This window comes from Xiphias gladius, chromosome 17 (assembly GCF_016859285.1).
Source record: "Xiphias gladius isolate SHS-SW01 ecotype Sanya breed wild chromosome 17, ASM1685928v1, whole genome shotgun sequence".
Classification (NCBI taxonomy): domain Eukaryota; kingdom Metazoa; phylum Chordata; class Actinopteri; order Istiophoriformes; family Xiphiidae; genus Xiphias; species Xiphias gladius.
The window spans coordinates 1178534-1192557 of record NC_053416.1 but is presented as its reverse complement, the minus strand read 5'-3'; the positions used below and the strand labels follow the sequence as shown (position 1 = coordinate 1192557).

At 39.6% G+C, this 14024-nt stretch overlaps 2 protein-coding genes across 2 annotated transcripts; both read left to right on the top strand.

Moving 5' to 3' along the window:
* The first annotated feature begins 4325 nt into the window (after nucleotides 1-4325).
* LOC120802502 (putative olfactory receptor 52P1) lies at nucleotides 4326-5318 on the top strand. Its single transcript, XM_040150404.1, has one exon. It carries the CDS (start codon nucleotides 4326-4328, stop codon nucleotides 5268-5270), a length of 945 nt encoding a protein of 314 aa, XP_040006338.1. The 3' UTR covers nucleotides 5271-5318.
* Nucleotides 5319-9241: 3923 nt separating this feature from the next.
* or6at1 (odorant receptor, family 6, subfamily AT, member 1) lies at nucleotides 9242-13359 on the top strand. Its single transcript, XM_040150997.1, has 4 exons — nucleotides 9242-9287; nucleotides 9990-10177; nucleotides 10298-10960; nucleotides 13195-13359. Exons 1-4 carry the CDS (start codon nucleotides 9242-9244, stop codon nucleotides 13357-13359), a joined length of 1062 nt encoding a protein of 353 aa, XP_040006931.1.
* Nucleotides 13360-14024: the final 665 nt, after the last annotated feature.

The window sequence follows — 14024 nt, the reverse complement described above, 5'->3', positions numbered from 1 at the left end:
TCCAGCCATGGCAGGAAATTGTCTTTGGTCTCACCCAGAAAAGTAAAAAACATAAACATGTCCACAAGTGACATCACATAACATTAACAACAGAGATCTCACACATCCCTGAGTGAGGTGGACCCTAAGTTTCCTGTAGTTTGTTGACTACATCAGATGCATTTGGGATAAACGAGTCCTTGTAGATCTTTCCCTTTGCCATGGGTATCTTGAGGGGAGCAACTCATACTCAGGACGGGATGTGTTTTGCCATTGATTATTTTCAGAGCTTTGCAGTCTGTAGCTGTGCTGTAGAGGTTGTCTATCTAGAAATTCTCTTTGGCATAGTCCGTCCATCCATTTTCTATCTGTTTGTGTCCTGCAGGTTCATGGGGGGCTGGATGCTCACTCTAGCAGGGTACACACTGGACAGGTTGCCAGTCTATCACAGGGCTAACTATTCTCCTGAAAGCTCCCTCTGTCCCCCTGCTCACTTCTCCAAAGCCATGTTCTCCCTTTCATCTCCCCAGATCTGACATTCTCCATCCATCCCCCCGATGTCCCCGGACTTTCTTCCTGTCTACAATTCCACATGCTCCCCTGTTCCACATTTGCAATCACCAGAGCTTCCCTCCCCATTCGCACACCTGAACCCAGTTCCCTCATCACCCAAGCCTGTATTTATACCTGCCTTTGTCACCAGTTCTCTGTCAGTTTCTCTGTTTACAGTATGTTCCAGTGCATCTGCGACCAGCTTATGTTCCTGTGAACTCGCTACCTGCATTTGTTAGCTTTTGCCTTAACCTGCCCACCTGCCTGCTTGTATACCAATCGTCTGCAAGTCTGATTTTTATAATTTAAGATACTTCATGTTTGGATCCTCTGCACCTGTGCCGTTTATCAGTAAACTGACATTTTGTTTTGCACAATAGTGTGTGTGTGTGTGTGTATGTAATTCACACAATGATACCAAGTTAACTGAAAAAAAAATGCCAACAATAAAATAACATTACTGTCAACTGCATAGAACCACTAAAGATACGAGGTCCACAGTTACAATATTGAAGTAGTTTAGCTCATCAAAAAAGGTTAAAGCAAAATTTGTGGGAGAAGAATATCGTGTGAGCATCACAGCTGAGAGTTGTTCTAAATCTCGGCAGATGCAAATAATACCCTGATATCTCAGGGTAACTAATGTCCTTTAAATGGCCGCTGATGACGGGATGTGCTCAGTCCTTGTTCTTCTGGACCTCGTCCAGCCCTCTTAGACACAGTTGATTACAGCATCCTGTAAAACAGACTGAGGCTCTGGGTAGGCAAATCCGGTACAAAATCTCAGGAAATCTGAGAAATTTACATAACTTTTCGACATTAAATACAATCTTTAAATACACTTTTAAAAATTAGACGAGATTTATTAAATTTGTTTTAAAGAGATTTTTTTTTTTCAATTTAAACCATTTAGAAGTGTTATCTGAAAACCCTTCTTGACCGGGAAGTACCAGGATCTATGGAACCGGAGAAACTAATCACAGGAACTAAGCTAGGGAACAAAAACACAGTTATCCTGTTGTGGTCTGTATTATTGTATCGTTCATTCACTCTGGCGTGCTCATGCTTTCAGTTCATTCGCGCTCTTTGCTAAAACAAGTTGGAAGGCCGACATCAAAGCATAACTCTGTTTTTAACGTTGAAAAGAGAAATGTCTGATCATTGTCCTAATATTGATGCTACAGTGCCAGCTTGTTTTATGGCAGAAGCAGTACACATGCTGAAGCAGCTGCATTGTCTGTATTTGAACAGTCAGCCCTGCAAACTCTGCCTTCAAAGTTGCTGAACCATCAGGTAGTACCACCCCTGAAAGAGGGACTTTTTTAGCACCTAGAACTGCTGTACGGGAAAATGAAGTTGGTCCCTGGTTCCTCCAATTGAAGTACAAGTTTAGTTCCTGAGTTCATCCAAAGATTCTTAGACCGGGGGAAAGTTCCTGCGGTGGAAATGCCCCATAATTCATAATTGGCCTCAGAACTAAGTTAGGAAAAAATTTGATGTAAAAGGAACAAGCCGCCAAGTCAATAATGTGGACTAGGAACAAAAAAGGTCCTAGAATGGAGCCCTGTGGGATTACACAAGTACCTTGCGCCATACCAGAAATCCGTCCATTTAAATGTACAAATTGTTTCTGATTAATGATAAAATTTGAGAGCCCTAAAGCAGCCCATTGAAGCCATAATGTGATAACTCAAGCGGTATGTATTTTGTCAACCAGGTGAATAACAGTCATTTCTGTAGTCATTTTACATCTGATATTCATGTAAATGCTCTACTCTTGAAGATGCTTACGCCTAGTACTAATTTTCTCCAGATTTAAAGAGAGAGACTACCTTTGCAATTTTGAGATCAGTAATTACAATTTCAGTTGAAATTGATTTGGTAAAAATGTAAATAAGAGGTTTAACGATTGAAGAATTGCATTTGGTAACTAATGTAAGCCCAACATCATCATGAACTGCTGCTGATTTCCTCATTTTAGATTTAGCATCAGTTTCTTCACGCACTGTAGCAGGCTCAAAACTTTGAAGGGAGGGACAAACCTTTTCCAAATATATTGACAAAAAAACCCCATTAAAAGCACGAGAAATTTCATATGTTTTATATTCATAAACAAGTTCATTCATACTTTGTTTATAATCATTCATTCATAATCAAATTTTAAAGACACAATTGGGGATGTCTTATTTAAGAACTGGTTAATGTCTTTCCATGTTTTTCTGAAGTTATTAGAGGCTTCATTAAACCCGTTTGTGATGTATTTTTTCTTTGCAATTTTTATTCAATTTTTATTTGTTTCTGTGTCTCATAGATGGACAAATCCAATATCTTTTTATATATAGTTTTCTTTCTTTTGATGGCTGATTTTTGGAGACCTTTAGTAAACCTCAGTTAGTATCACTAGTCATAGATATTTTAGGAATGTTAACAAAAGGAAAACATTCATTAAATGCAGAGGTCAATTAGGTCTTAAATAACTGATATGCAGCGTGAAGATCATTGTGACTTTAAATATTTTTCAAAGCATATTGTTTCATGTCATTATCTTGGGGGTTTACTATGTCACTCGTAGTAAGATGAAAATTGTTTGAACATGACAACCACTACACAAGACGTCACCAAGAGAGTTGGCCATACTGTTATCCGTAAGAGCTGAAGAAAGAGTCGAAATGAAGTAATGGAAATTACATCAAAGTGCCAAGGATCCGCTAAAATTTAAGTAGGCGTACGTCAAATATTGAAAGGGCTATGTGTGAGATTAAGCTCTTTAACACACAGTGGCCAAATAACCAGGTTACGCCAATATCAGGATTACTAGTTGGCAAAAACGTTGTTTTTAATGAACATCCACCTAACAAGCCTGCTGACAGTTTACATGAACTCCGTGAACAACACATAATGTTTTATTACGTAATGTTCAATGTTTTCCCAGAGGAAATAATGCTCATAAAACAGACTTACATGAGGAGACTGTTTAGAGGAGGGCTGATAGAGAAGAGCCAAAACTGCGCTGCTGGACGGGAAGGTATTCATTAATGCTTTACTGATCTAACATTTACCTCAGCTGAGTTCTTCATGCCAGTCAACTGAAGAGTGTAATTAGAAAATAGACTGTTACAACAGGGAAGGGTATTAAAAATAACATTGTTTCCATGGGAAAGTATTATTTTCAAACATTAACCCAAGTTTTATGTTTAAATGACATAAAATTCATTTTGAGGAGTTCTTATTAGAATCTCAGTCTGAAATGTCTTGGTGTTCTCTCAGCTAATTTAGTCATTCGAATCACAAGATGGGAAATCAAAAAAATCTCCGACTAGCTTTATCCTTCGAATGAAAATCAAATTTTAGCAATACATGCATATACTGTTCATACCTAATATACTCTATTAATTCAGTGGTATTCCACTGAAGCCAGCTGACACAGATGGATCCTAGTGCAGCTAAATGTAATGGCTGCAATGGAAGAGAAGTTAAGTGACTGTAACAGTACAGAACTCAAGTGTTTTGCAACTTAAGTCTCAATGGTAACTTTTCCCTTCAGCATTACCGATCTCAGTGCATTGTATATAATTAACCATTTCTTCTTTAAGGAATCATTCTCCAAGTGCACTTTACTACTAAGACAAGTTCACTTTTACTTATTGATTCTTTCCAAATAATGGCTTTTTTTTCCAATTGTGGTGTCACTATTTTCTACTGTATCTATTCTTGTGTTGTAGACTTTTAAATTTGCATTTCATGCGTGATTTTTTCACTTCCTCTCTCTCTTGTTTTAATTGTGTGCGGCTCAGATGGAAAACTATACATACAACAGCCTCACTCTTCAGCTTGAGGGGTTAAGGGTCACCAAGACTAACACATACCCTGTCTTCTTATTCTTGCTCTTGGCCTATGTTTTCATCTTAATTGCCAATGTGGGCATTTTGGTCTTGATATGGACGGAGAGGAGCCTGCACCAGCCGATGTACCTGCTCTTCTGTAACCTGCCGATCAATGATGTCATGGGAAACTCGCTCCTGGTTCCCCGGTTGCTCGCCGACATCCTGGTGCCTCCCTCTGAGCGCCACATCCACTACTATGAGTGTGTAATGCAAGCTTTTACTTTACATATGCTTGGCACCAATGCACACACAGTCCTGATGATTATGGCCTTTGACAGATATGTGGCCATCTGCAGCCCCCTGCGCTACGCTGCCATCATGACCAACAAAATGGTGATCAAGCTGACAGTTGCTGCCTGGGGAGTGGCCTTTGTTTTGGTCGGGATTCTGCTCGGTCTGACCATACGCCTGAACCGATGCAGGACTCTGATCACCAACCCTTACTGTGACAACGCCTCGCTGTTTAAGCTCTCCTGTGAGAATGTGTTCATCAATAACATCTATGGCCTCGCTTTCACTGTGGTTCTACTCACCTCCTCTATTGGCAGCATCGTTCTCACCTATACTAAGATTACAGTAGTCTGTCTGACCAGTAGGAACAAGTCTCTGAACAGTAAAGCCCTGAAGACCTGCAGCACTCACCTGTGCCTGTATCTGATCATGCTCGCCAGTGGGATGGTCCTCATCACCCTCCATCGCTTCCCTGAGTACGCAGAGTACAGGAAGATTTCAGCCATTCTCTTTAACGTTATTCCTGGCAGCCTCAACCCCGTCATCTACGGGCTGCAGTCCCAAGAAATTCACAAGTGTTTGTCAAATATATTCCAGCTCAGAAAAGTTAAAACATCATTTTAATGTGTGATGAAAATTGTAAATTAATGTATCTATCTTCATTTTCATCTGATTGACACAAAAAACAGTGACTGTGCAGTCGACAAGGGAGAAATTTAACACTGATCAGAGGGAAACTACGATGATAACCATCAATATATTTTGCCCTGACGTAACATTTAAACTGCAAAAAGTAGGTATTTTGACATTTTCACAGTAATTAGATGAATAACAAAATTTGCACTAAATTGTGAAAAACGACTGTTACCTGAGACATCTGATACAAAAGTGAAGCTATTTATTCAGAGAATGAAATGTAATAAAGGGAAATCTGTACAATATACTGTCTGTGCACGTTTTTGATGGATTTGAGGTTTCACTGTGGTTTTGTATTTTGTATGATTAAATGAAAGACCTTTATTATGTTCTTTTGCTTTTATGGATTTTCCTTGATGTGACTTTTCCAAACCTTTGGTAAAAGAAAAAACCACAATATAAAATCACATTAATTTCATACAAAGTTCCAGATATTTGGCTTAAATGTTATTAAGATGAATTTGAAGAAGTTCTCCCAAAGTGTGACTTACTTTTGTTGAACTCATTTTTATAAAATGTGCTTGTTCAAATCATCTAGTTTATGATACAAGTTTTAGGCTTCGATCTTTGCTTTGGCGAAATGCACACTGCATTTATACATATGCTTAACATAACTTCAGCTCCATGTGAGGGTTATCTATAATAAGAAACTCATGATAAAAAGTGACCCTTCTCTTACTATATAAAATTCAAATGGTGTGTTATCGTCCCTATGGACTTAAGAGTTGATGAACGCATGCCCAAGAGTTCTTCCAACCAAAAGGTGACACGTTTTTAAAATCTAAATAGTTTAACATAACCGAAATATCCAGAAAATGTCATTTTTCCTCATGAAATAGGACTTTCTCCTCAGTGATTACATGTTCAGGCACAGTTAAAGTGGGCCGATGATTGGATTTCTGATACTACCTGTACACCATTTGTGTACAAAGACTCTGTTGCAGCTCATATCGCACCAGTGTTCGTTGTGGTCACAGTTTTATTTTCGGCTCTTGCTTGGGATGGCCGTGTCGGTCTTTCTGTTGGTAAACCCTGTTGATCCACACTTAAATCTGGATCTCAACACACTGTTGGATGGATTGTCGTGAAATTTGGTTCGGACCTTCAGGATTCCCTCAGGGTGATTTCTACCGACTTTGGTGATCCTCAGATTTTTCATCTAGCGCCATCATCAGGAAAATTTGAATTTTACTATAATGTTGAATATAATTTCCTGCGCATGTGGTTCATGTGATGCATTATGACAGTTTCTCGATATTACTCAGATAGACATGGAAGCTGATAAGTATTAGGCCAATGGCTGCCAGCCGGTCAATCTGGGACGCCTACCTCAGTTCAGCAGGTCCGACCGCTGTTCTGGACTCTGTCACACTGTCCAGATTATCAGTCCACCCCTGCCTTACCCTGACCTTAGACCAAGTCTTCGCCCTAAAATTGAATGATTTACTTTATGGGGACGTACTTTTTGTCCCCAAAACCAATGTGACTGTGTAAGCAAATGTATGTCCCCACAACACGAGTAATACACGTGTACACACACACACACACACAAGCAATTAAAGTAGAGTAAAAGCTTCTATAATTCACCTTTAATGAGGAGGTTAAACGAGACATTTGAAGCAGACGGTCGTTACCTTGGCGACAAAGACAATTATGTTTCTATGTTTTCTTGGTTTATAGCCACAAAGGTAAATAAAAATCTGTCCCTTTGGTATTCCTTTGCTTTCGTGTGTACAATTTACGTTTTTAATTCAAAGGATCTGATGCAACTTTGTGTAATTAATGTTCCGGGGTCTCTCATTATAATCTCCATTATAATCACAAAAAAGGTTGGTTGCTCTTGAAAAGGCAAAATGTGGACCTCAGATGAGGTTCTGCTGACAGAGCAGCGCAAAGTCTGATTCACATGTTCAGGTAAGATGATGATACTTTTAAAAGATATTTTAGAAATCACGGTAGACACAAAAAAACCTCAAACATGAAGCAGTTTTGTTTTGTGCAGACGCGGAGGTCTTTCGATTTTCTTGATGCTGTCAAACTGAGCTCATGCAGTTATTCTGCACTTGTTGTTTGTTGACAGCAAATTTGTCTACGTCCACTCATCTATTCATCTGTCTGCTGAGGAGAAATGGAGCTTTTGCTGTTTGATATTTTACGTGAAAGTCCCAGAGGTCTGTGAGTGTTTTTGTGCTTTTCATTCTTTGTCAGTGATTTACTGAACTGCCCCGATGTCCAGTGTAACCAAACTTTATCGTGTGATATACAGCATCATAAATATATCAGAGCTGTTTTTTCATCTCTTAGCAGGAGAACAGGGCCACAAGGATGAAGTTAGTAAATGTGTACTAACTTCAAATGTGTATAAAATTTATAGTAATGCTACGGTTTCCAAATTTATGACCAGACTCATTTAGAATCTGCTAATCCCTTGAAACTCGTCTGGCATAACTGACTTTTCAGGGATTTTTTTTATCACATCAACATAAATATTTTCCAATAATTGAAGGCAATGATGTATTATATTCAAAATACTGAATCTTATCTTAGGTAGTAGATTATCTCAGTGCACTTATCTTGAAATGTCATAGCTGTAAACTACATTTGTGTGTCTTTAAAAATGTCTTCAAAATGAGAATGCAGGCTATGTTTTGTAGACCTATACAACCTAATATTTCACTGATAGGGTCATAAATGGGGGGATGCGTCGTGCAGCTGGAACAAGGCTTGTTTAAGGTGTTGGAGCTTAAGATCGACTCGACCTGAGAGTGAAAGAAGCGACTGCACCTTCAGATTCTGTGCTAAAGTCACTTCAGTTCATTATACTGCATTTCTCATATGCAGATCCTTAAGCCTTGTGTTCCTTTTGACACTGGGTTTACTTCATTGTTGTTTTCAGGGTCTCATATGTGTAAAAGAAATTAGTTAAAATTACCCCGAAATTTGTAAAATCAACTCATTTTCTATGATAAATTTCTTCTGTCTAAAAGTATTGAAGTGATAAACCTTCCCTGCCACAAACTGCACATTTGACGAAGTCAACGAAATACAGAAATTACCATGACGTATTCGTACTTCAAATAAGTAAATATGTCATGTTGTCATGTGCTATGCATGGAAAATATATACTCTTTTTGTTTGACAACAAAAAAAAAAATAGCTATTCCGCATGGTGATGGTAATTATGTCCGTGGTCAGCGAGACTGTCAGGAGAAATCTGATTTCATGTGTGCATGTCTACAGGAAGGTGGACATTTTACATGAACAGACTGGTAGAAAACTCCAGAGACATTAACCAATAGACTACTGACAAACTGAACTAATATGTCATTTTCTGTAGCGGACTCCTGAAACGTGTTTCTTCAGTTCAAAATCACGTTTATATTTAATCTAAAATAAGGAAAAATCATTCAGTGTCAAGCTGATAAAACCAAGTTCGGTATGTTTCTGAGCTACTAAAAAAAAAAGCCCTGAGGTGTCTAACAAAAGGTCCAACAGATCACATGGAAGATGTGGAAGATTCCCACCTGATGTGACTGACTCAGACTGCTGAAGACTCATATTAGCTAATACATTATTGCACAGAATGAGGACCGAGGATTTTGTCCCCCCATCACTTCGATTAGAAGCATGTTAGGAAGGGGTCTCTTAATCGATCAGGAGCCGGAGGAATGATCGCAGCAAGCAGAAACTCTTTCTATGCACATATGAACTTGTGAGTGTTTTAAGACAGACGAAAAAATCTTCTGCAGGTGCTGGATCAAAACACAAACTGAAGGCAAAAGTACAACAAAAGATCCACACACTGCACTAATAGCTCCCAACAAATTCAATTTGACAGAGCACTGTTTCCCTCCAACGGAGCCACAACCACATCGGTCTCTCAGGTGGTTGTGATCTGCATGACTGAGAGTCTGGCTCCTCTCAGACTGGACCAATCGGAGCAGGGTAACACTGTTTGATACGCCTATATAGGCGACAAAGCTGCCTCTATGGAAAGGGCAAAAATAGAAAAATACATTACAAATACGTTATGCAAGAACACATTAAAGAGTTTAAGTGTTTAAACCCTTTTGGGCCAGTAACCTACTATTCTCTATATATAGTGTTTTTCAATGTATTGTATTTTTCTTACAGTAGTTTATAGTGGATTCTATGATAATTGTTCCTCCTGGATGATTTATGAGATTCACGCTGTGTATTTGATTTTTTTTTTTCTTTTTTGATGTATTAGATTTAATAGACTTAGTGAACAGTGTAGTAGATAGACTGTTTTAACACTAATGCATTTTCGTGGTGCTGCTGAATCGTTTTGTGTGACAGGAGTTTCTATTATTTTGTCCACCCCATTTATATCGTTGAGCTAAATAACAGAGACGCCTCTCAGTATAATGCAATATAGGTCAACACCACCACTGACTACACCCTCCATCACACAGCTGAATCAACATCTCCGAAGCAGTTTCATTACAAACTGAACATTAGAACCTTCCTGAGGGAGGATTTATTACAGGACGTGTTGGATCAGACTGTATTAGTTTAGCAAGGTGTTCCTAATAAACTGACACATGTCTGTCTGTCCTCGTTCCATCAGATTTTGACTTTGACTCAACACCGATGTCTGTCTTACGCTACCTTTTTTTTCTCCAGATTCATACCTGCCCTTGTCAACCAATCACAGATCCGGCTCTGTTAATGACACCTGGGAGCCTGATGGCGTCGACTTCTTCGTCATCCAGGGCCTCGCCAGCCTCGGCGAGAAAAAGATGATCCTTCTTGTCTTCCTGCTGCTGGGTTATATTCTCACCCTCGGAGGAAACAGCATGATTATCTTGGTGGTAAAAAAACCCAAAGCCGTCTATCACTTATGACAGTGTATTAGTGTTATCAATATTACCTCAGTCTGACTGAGACGTAATTGTAAGTGTCGTAGTCATTCTCTGTCCTTTCTCTTGCAGGCATTGACTGATCCAAAACTCAACTCTCCCATGTATTTCTTCCTATACAACCTCTCATTTGTGGACATGGTCTACACCACCACCACCATCCCCAACATGCTGTCCAGCTTCCTGGCAGACACGGCAACCATCTCTGTCGTGGGCTGTTTTCTCCAGATGTATTTCTTCATTCAGCTGGCCGTTACTGGCCGTGCCATCCTGACTGTCATGGCGTACGACCGCTACATGGCCATCTGCAACCCTCTGCGCTACACCGCTGTCATGACCCGGCCCATCCAACTGCTCCTCATCTCAGGAGCCTGGGGATTCGGCACCATCTGCACACTGCCAGCAAGTACCATGGCCTGGCAGCGGCCTTATTGTGGGCCAAATGTGGTGAGACATGGCTGGTGTGACCCGTCGTCTGTAAGGCGGCTGGTGTGCGCTGACACCTCAGTGGATAACATTGTGTCCATTTCTTTCGCCCTGGTGGCACTACTGACTACAGGAGTCCTCATTCTCACTTCCTACGTCCTCATCGGTCTTTCCATATCGAGGATGGGTGTCGCTGAGAGGCTGAAGGCCTTTGGGACGTGCACTGCTCACCTGACTGTGGTGTCCATCTCTTACAGCTCGGCCTCCGTTGTATACATTTCCTACCGGCTCGGAAAATTTTCACCAGAGGTACAAGACTCAAATAATCTGACTTTACATTTTTACCTTTGCTTTTGTTTTAGTACGTGTCTCATTAACAGTACTGTACAAAAGTTTTAGGCCCTTTAGATCTTAGGATTCTTCTCCAGCATCAACCCCATCAGGGAGGAGTCTGATCAGTCCCAGATTCATTCTGTAGCAGCAAAATGAACCCAAACAAACAGCCAGTGTCAGGTTCTCCAAGATTCAGGAACAACCTACCTGCCAAGAACCTGAAAAAATGTGTGCAGGTGTACCGAGGAGAACTAGTGCTGGTTTTAAAGACTAAGGGGGGGTAAAAGCGAATACTGATTAGATTTAGCTCTAGGTGAATTGATAAATAAAATGCATTCATGGCATTGTTTTTGAAAGAATCCTCACTTTAGTTTTAGTGTCTAAAACTTTTGCACAGTGCTGTCCACAAAAAATTACATTTAAGGTCCTGTATTCAACACTATAGACTAGACTAGATGAAAGGAAAGGAAATTCCTGAGCCACACTTAGGTCGCATGATGAACACCTCTACCGTCTCCAGGACAACTGAACAATTTCATCACCCAAGGTCCACCACTTTGGTCCAGACTGATATATCTCTGCAACGAATGCAGGGATTGCCATGGAATTTGATTCAAATATTCATGGTGCCCAGAGGATGAATGCGTATGACTTCACTGATCTTCTGACGTTTTGTCTAGCACCACCTCCACCTGTAGCGCAGGTCAGAGTTTTTTCACTTATCGAGTGAAATGTCTCAAATTCTACTTGTGGAATTGGCACTACATTGGAACAGACAATCATAGCGCACAGAGGATGAATTGTAATAGCTTTGGTGATTCTTTGACTTTTCCTTTAGCGCCACCAAAGTTGACACTTTTGATTTTGAGTGAAACATCTGAACAACTGTTAAATGGATTGTGATGAAATCTGGTTTAAAAATTCACGTTCTCCCCTGGATGAATTGTTATAACTTTGCTGATCCTCTGATTTTCTTCTTGTGCCATCATCAGGTCAACATTTTAATTTGTCCAATACTTTGGTTTATGAACAAACCCCAAAATGAATGAAATTCCTATCAGCCACAGCTGACTTGTTGTCGAAAGACTAAGAATCTAAAATTCTGTTGATGCACCTCTTAAAGGTGCAATGTACATTACACCCAACTGGACATTTTGATGATCTTACAGTTCTTAGAGCAGAAAAGCTCTGAGTGTGGTGTTAGAGAAGAGGTCATGTTGTCACAAAGTCCCCTGGAGAGCATGAATTTTTACATTACATTTCACGGCAATCTGACCTGCAGTTGTTGAGCTATCTATTTCTAACCGGCTACCGTTCTTATGGTACTCCCTGCTAGCAAGGAATAGATATAAGATAGAGGAAAGGTCAGGAGATCACCAAAATTTTGAGATTGATCTTCTGGTGACCATGAATATCCAAATTAAATTTGACAGGAATCTGACCATTTGGTCTTCAAAATAAGTTGTCAACCAAATCATTGATTGAGGGGAAATGTTGTCAAATGGTCAGAGCGGGTCACCTCACAAAAAACTATATCACTCATGAAGATTCATAGTTAGTTGTGGACCATGAATGTCCATAGAAAACATGTGAAACATATGAAATATGACATTGTCAAGAATGCTCCCAAATTATTGGATGAACAGACCAAACCTCAGGACGCCAAGAATGGTCAGTTCAATCAAGCATTTTTACCTCCGCCAAGGAGTTCATGTGTTCACCGGTGTCTGTTTATTTGTCAGCAAAAAGTACTGAACTGATTTGGACCAATCTTGGTGGAGGGATGGGACATGGGCCAGGGAAGAATCCATTACATTTTCGGGCAGATCCAGATCATTTACTATGAATTTGAATTCTTTTCTCTTAAGTCTGGTGGATGTTGTTTTTAAACATTGGCCTTGGCGGAGGCTCTACTGAGTAGTGCCATGCTAGTTTACTTTGTTTCTAGTGCATCTTATTGTGTATTGAACTTAGCCCTGACCTCTCGGTTTTATCGTGATGATGATGATAATGAATATGCACAGCAATTTAAATGGAAATTTGTCAATTTGGTCTTCAAAATACCTTAACAACCAAAATGTTGAAAGGGCCTTAGACAAAAGGTATGGCGGTCACCAAAAATATTTGGAATCATGTTAATGCAGCATTGTATTTGGAGGACCACAAGCATTCACAGCAAATTTCCAACATTATTTTTGATTTCGTTTTAGGTCCGTATCATTGTGTCTGTGCTGTACTCCGCTCTGACGCCTTTCCTGAACCCGATGATCTACAGTCTGAGGAGCAAGGAGCTGCAGGAGTCCATCAGAAGGACTCTGAACAGGCTCAGACCTGCTGCTGTTTCAGCCATAACGGACGTCAACACAGTGTCCTAGCTCGGACAGGGAAGATGCCATTCTGCTGCCTGTCTTACACAAAAACGTGTTTACAAATTATTTGATTTTTAACTAGACTGTTTGAATTGTACATTGTACCAATAGTGTGATACATTTATTCAGCTATTTATTAACTAACTCTTATTGTCAACTAAACTTATTGTGTTACATTCACATTCAAGAATCACATTAAGCTAGTTAATGATCCTTTTAATAAACGTGTTAATTAATAGTTCCTTCTTGTTGAAAGACTATATTTTCCACATATGGATGGACAGACCAGTAGCACATCATGTTTCTTTCATACAGCTGTCTGAATAAGTCTCAGATTAATTTATCCAGAGTTTCGATATTTACACCCATTGAGAGCCATGATTTCATGTCTGATTAATATTTTTCACCTAACAAAAAAATAAAATAAGCTTATGTAATACAAAACATTTTTAAAGATTTAGCCATTGGTTTCCAAACTTTTTGACTTTTGACCTCTTACAAAAACACTGTGTCTGGCTGGGGCCCCTTGTCATGTTTCAGACGTCTCTGAGTTGTTAGCAGCTCCACCAAAGGGACATTTTCCCTCTAAACTTCTCACATGGTTTCATTTAAATAACTGTCCGAGGCTTGAAAAGGTAAAACCATCCAATATTTCCAAAAAAAAAACAAAC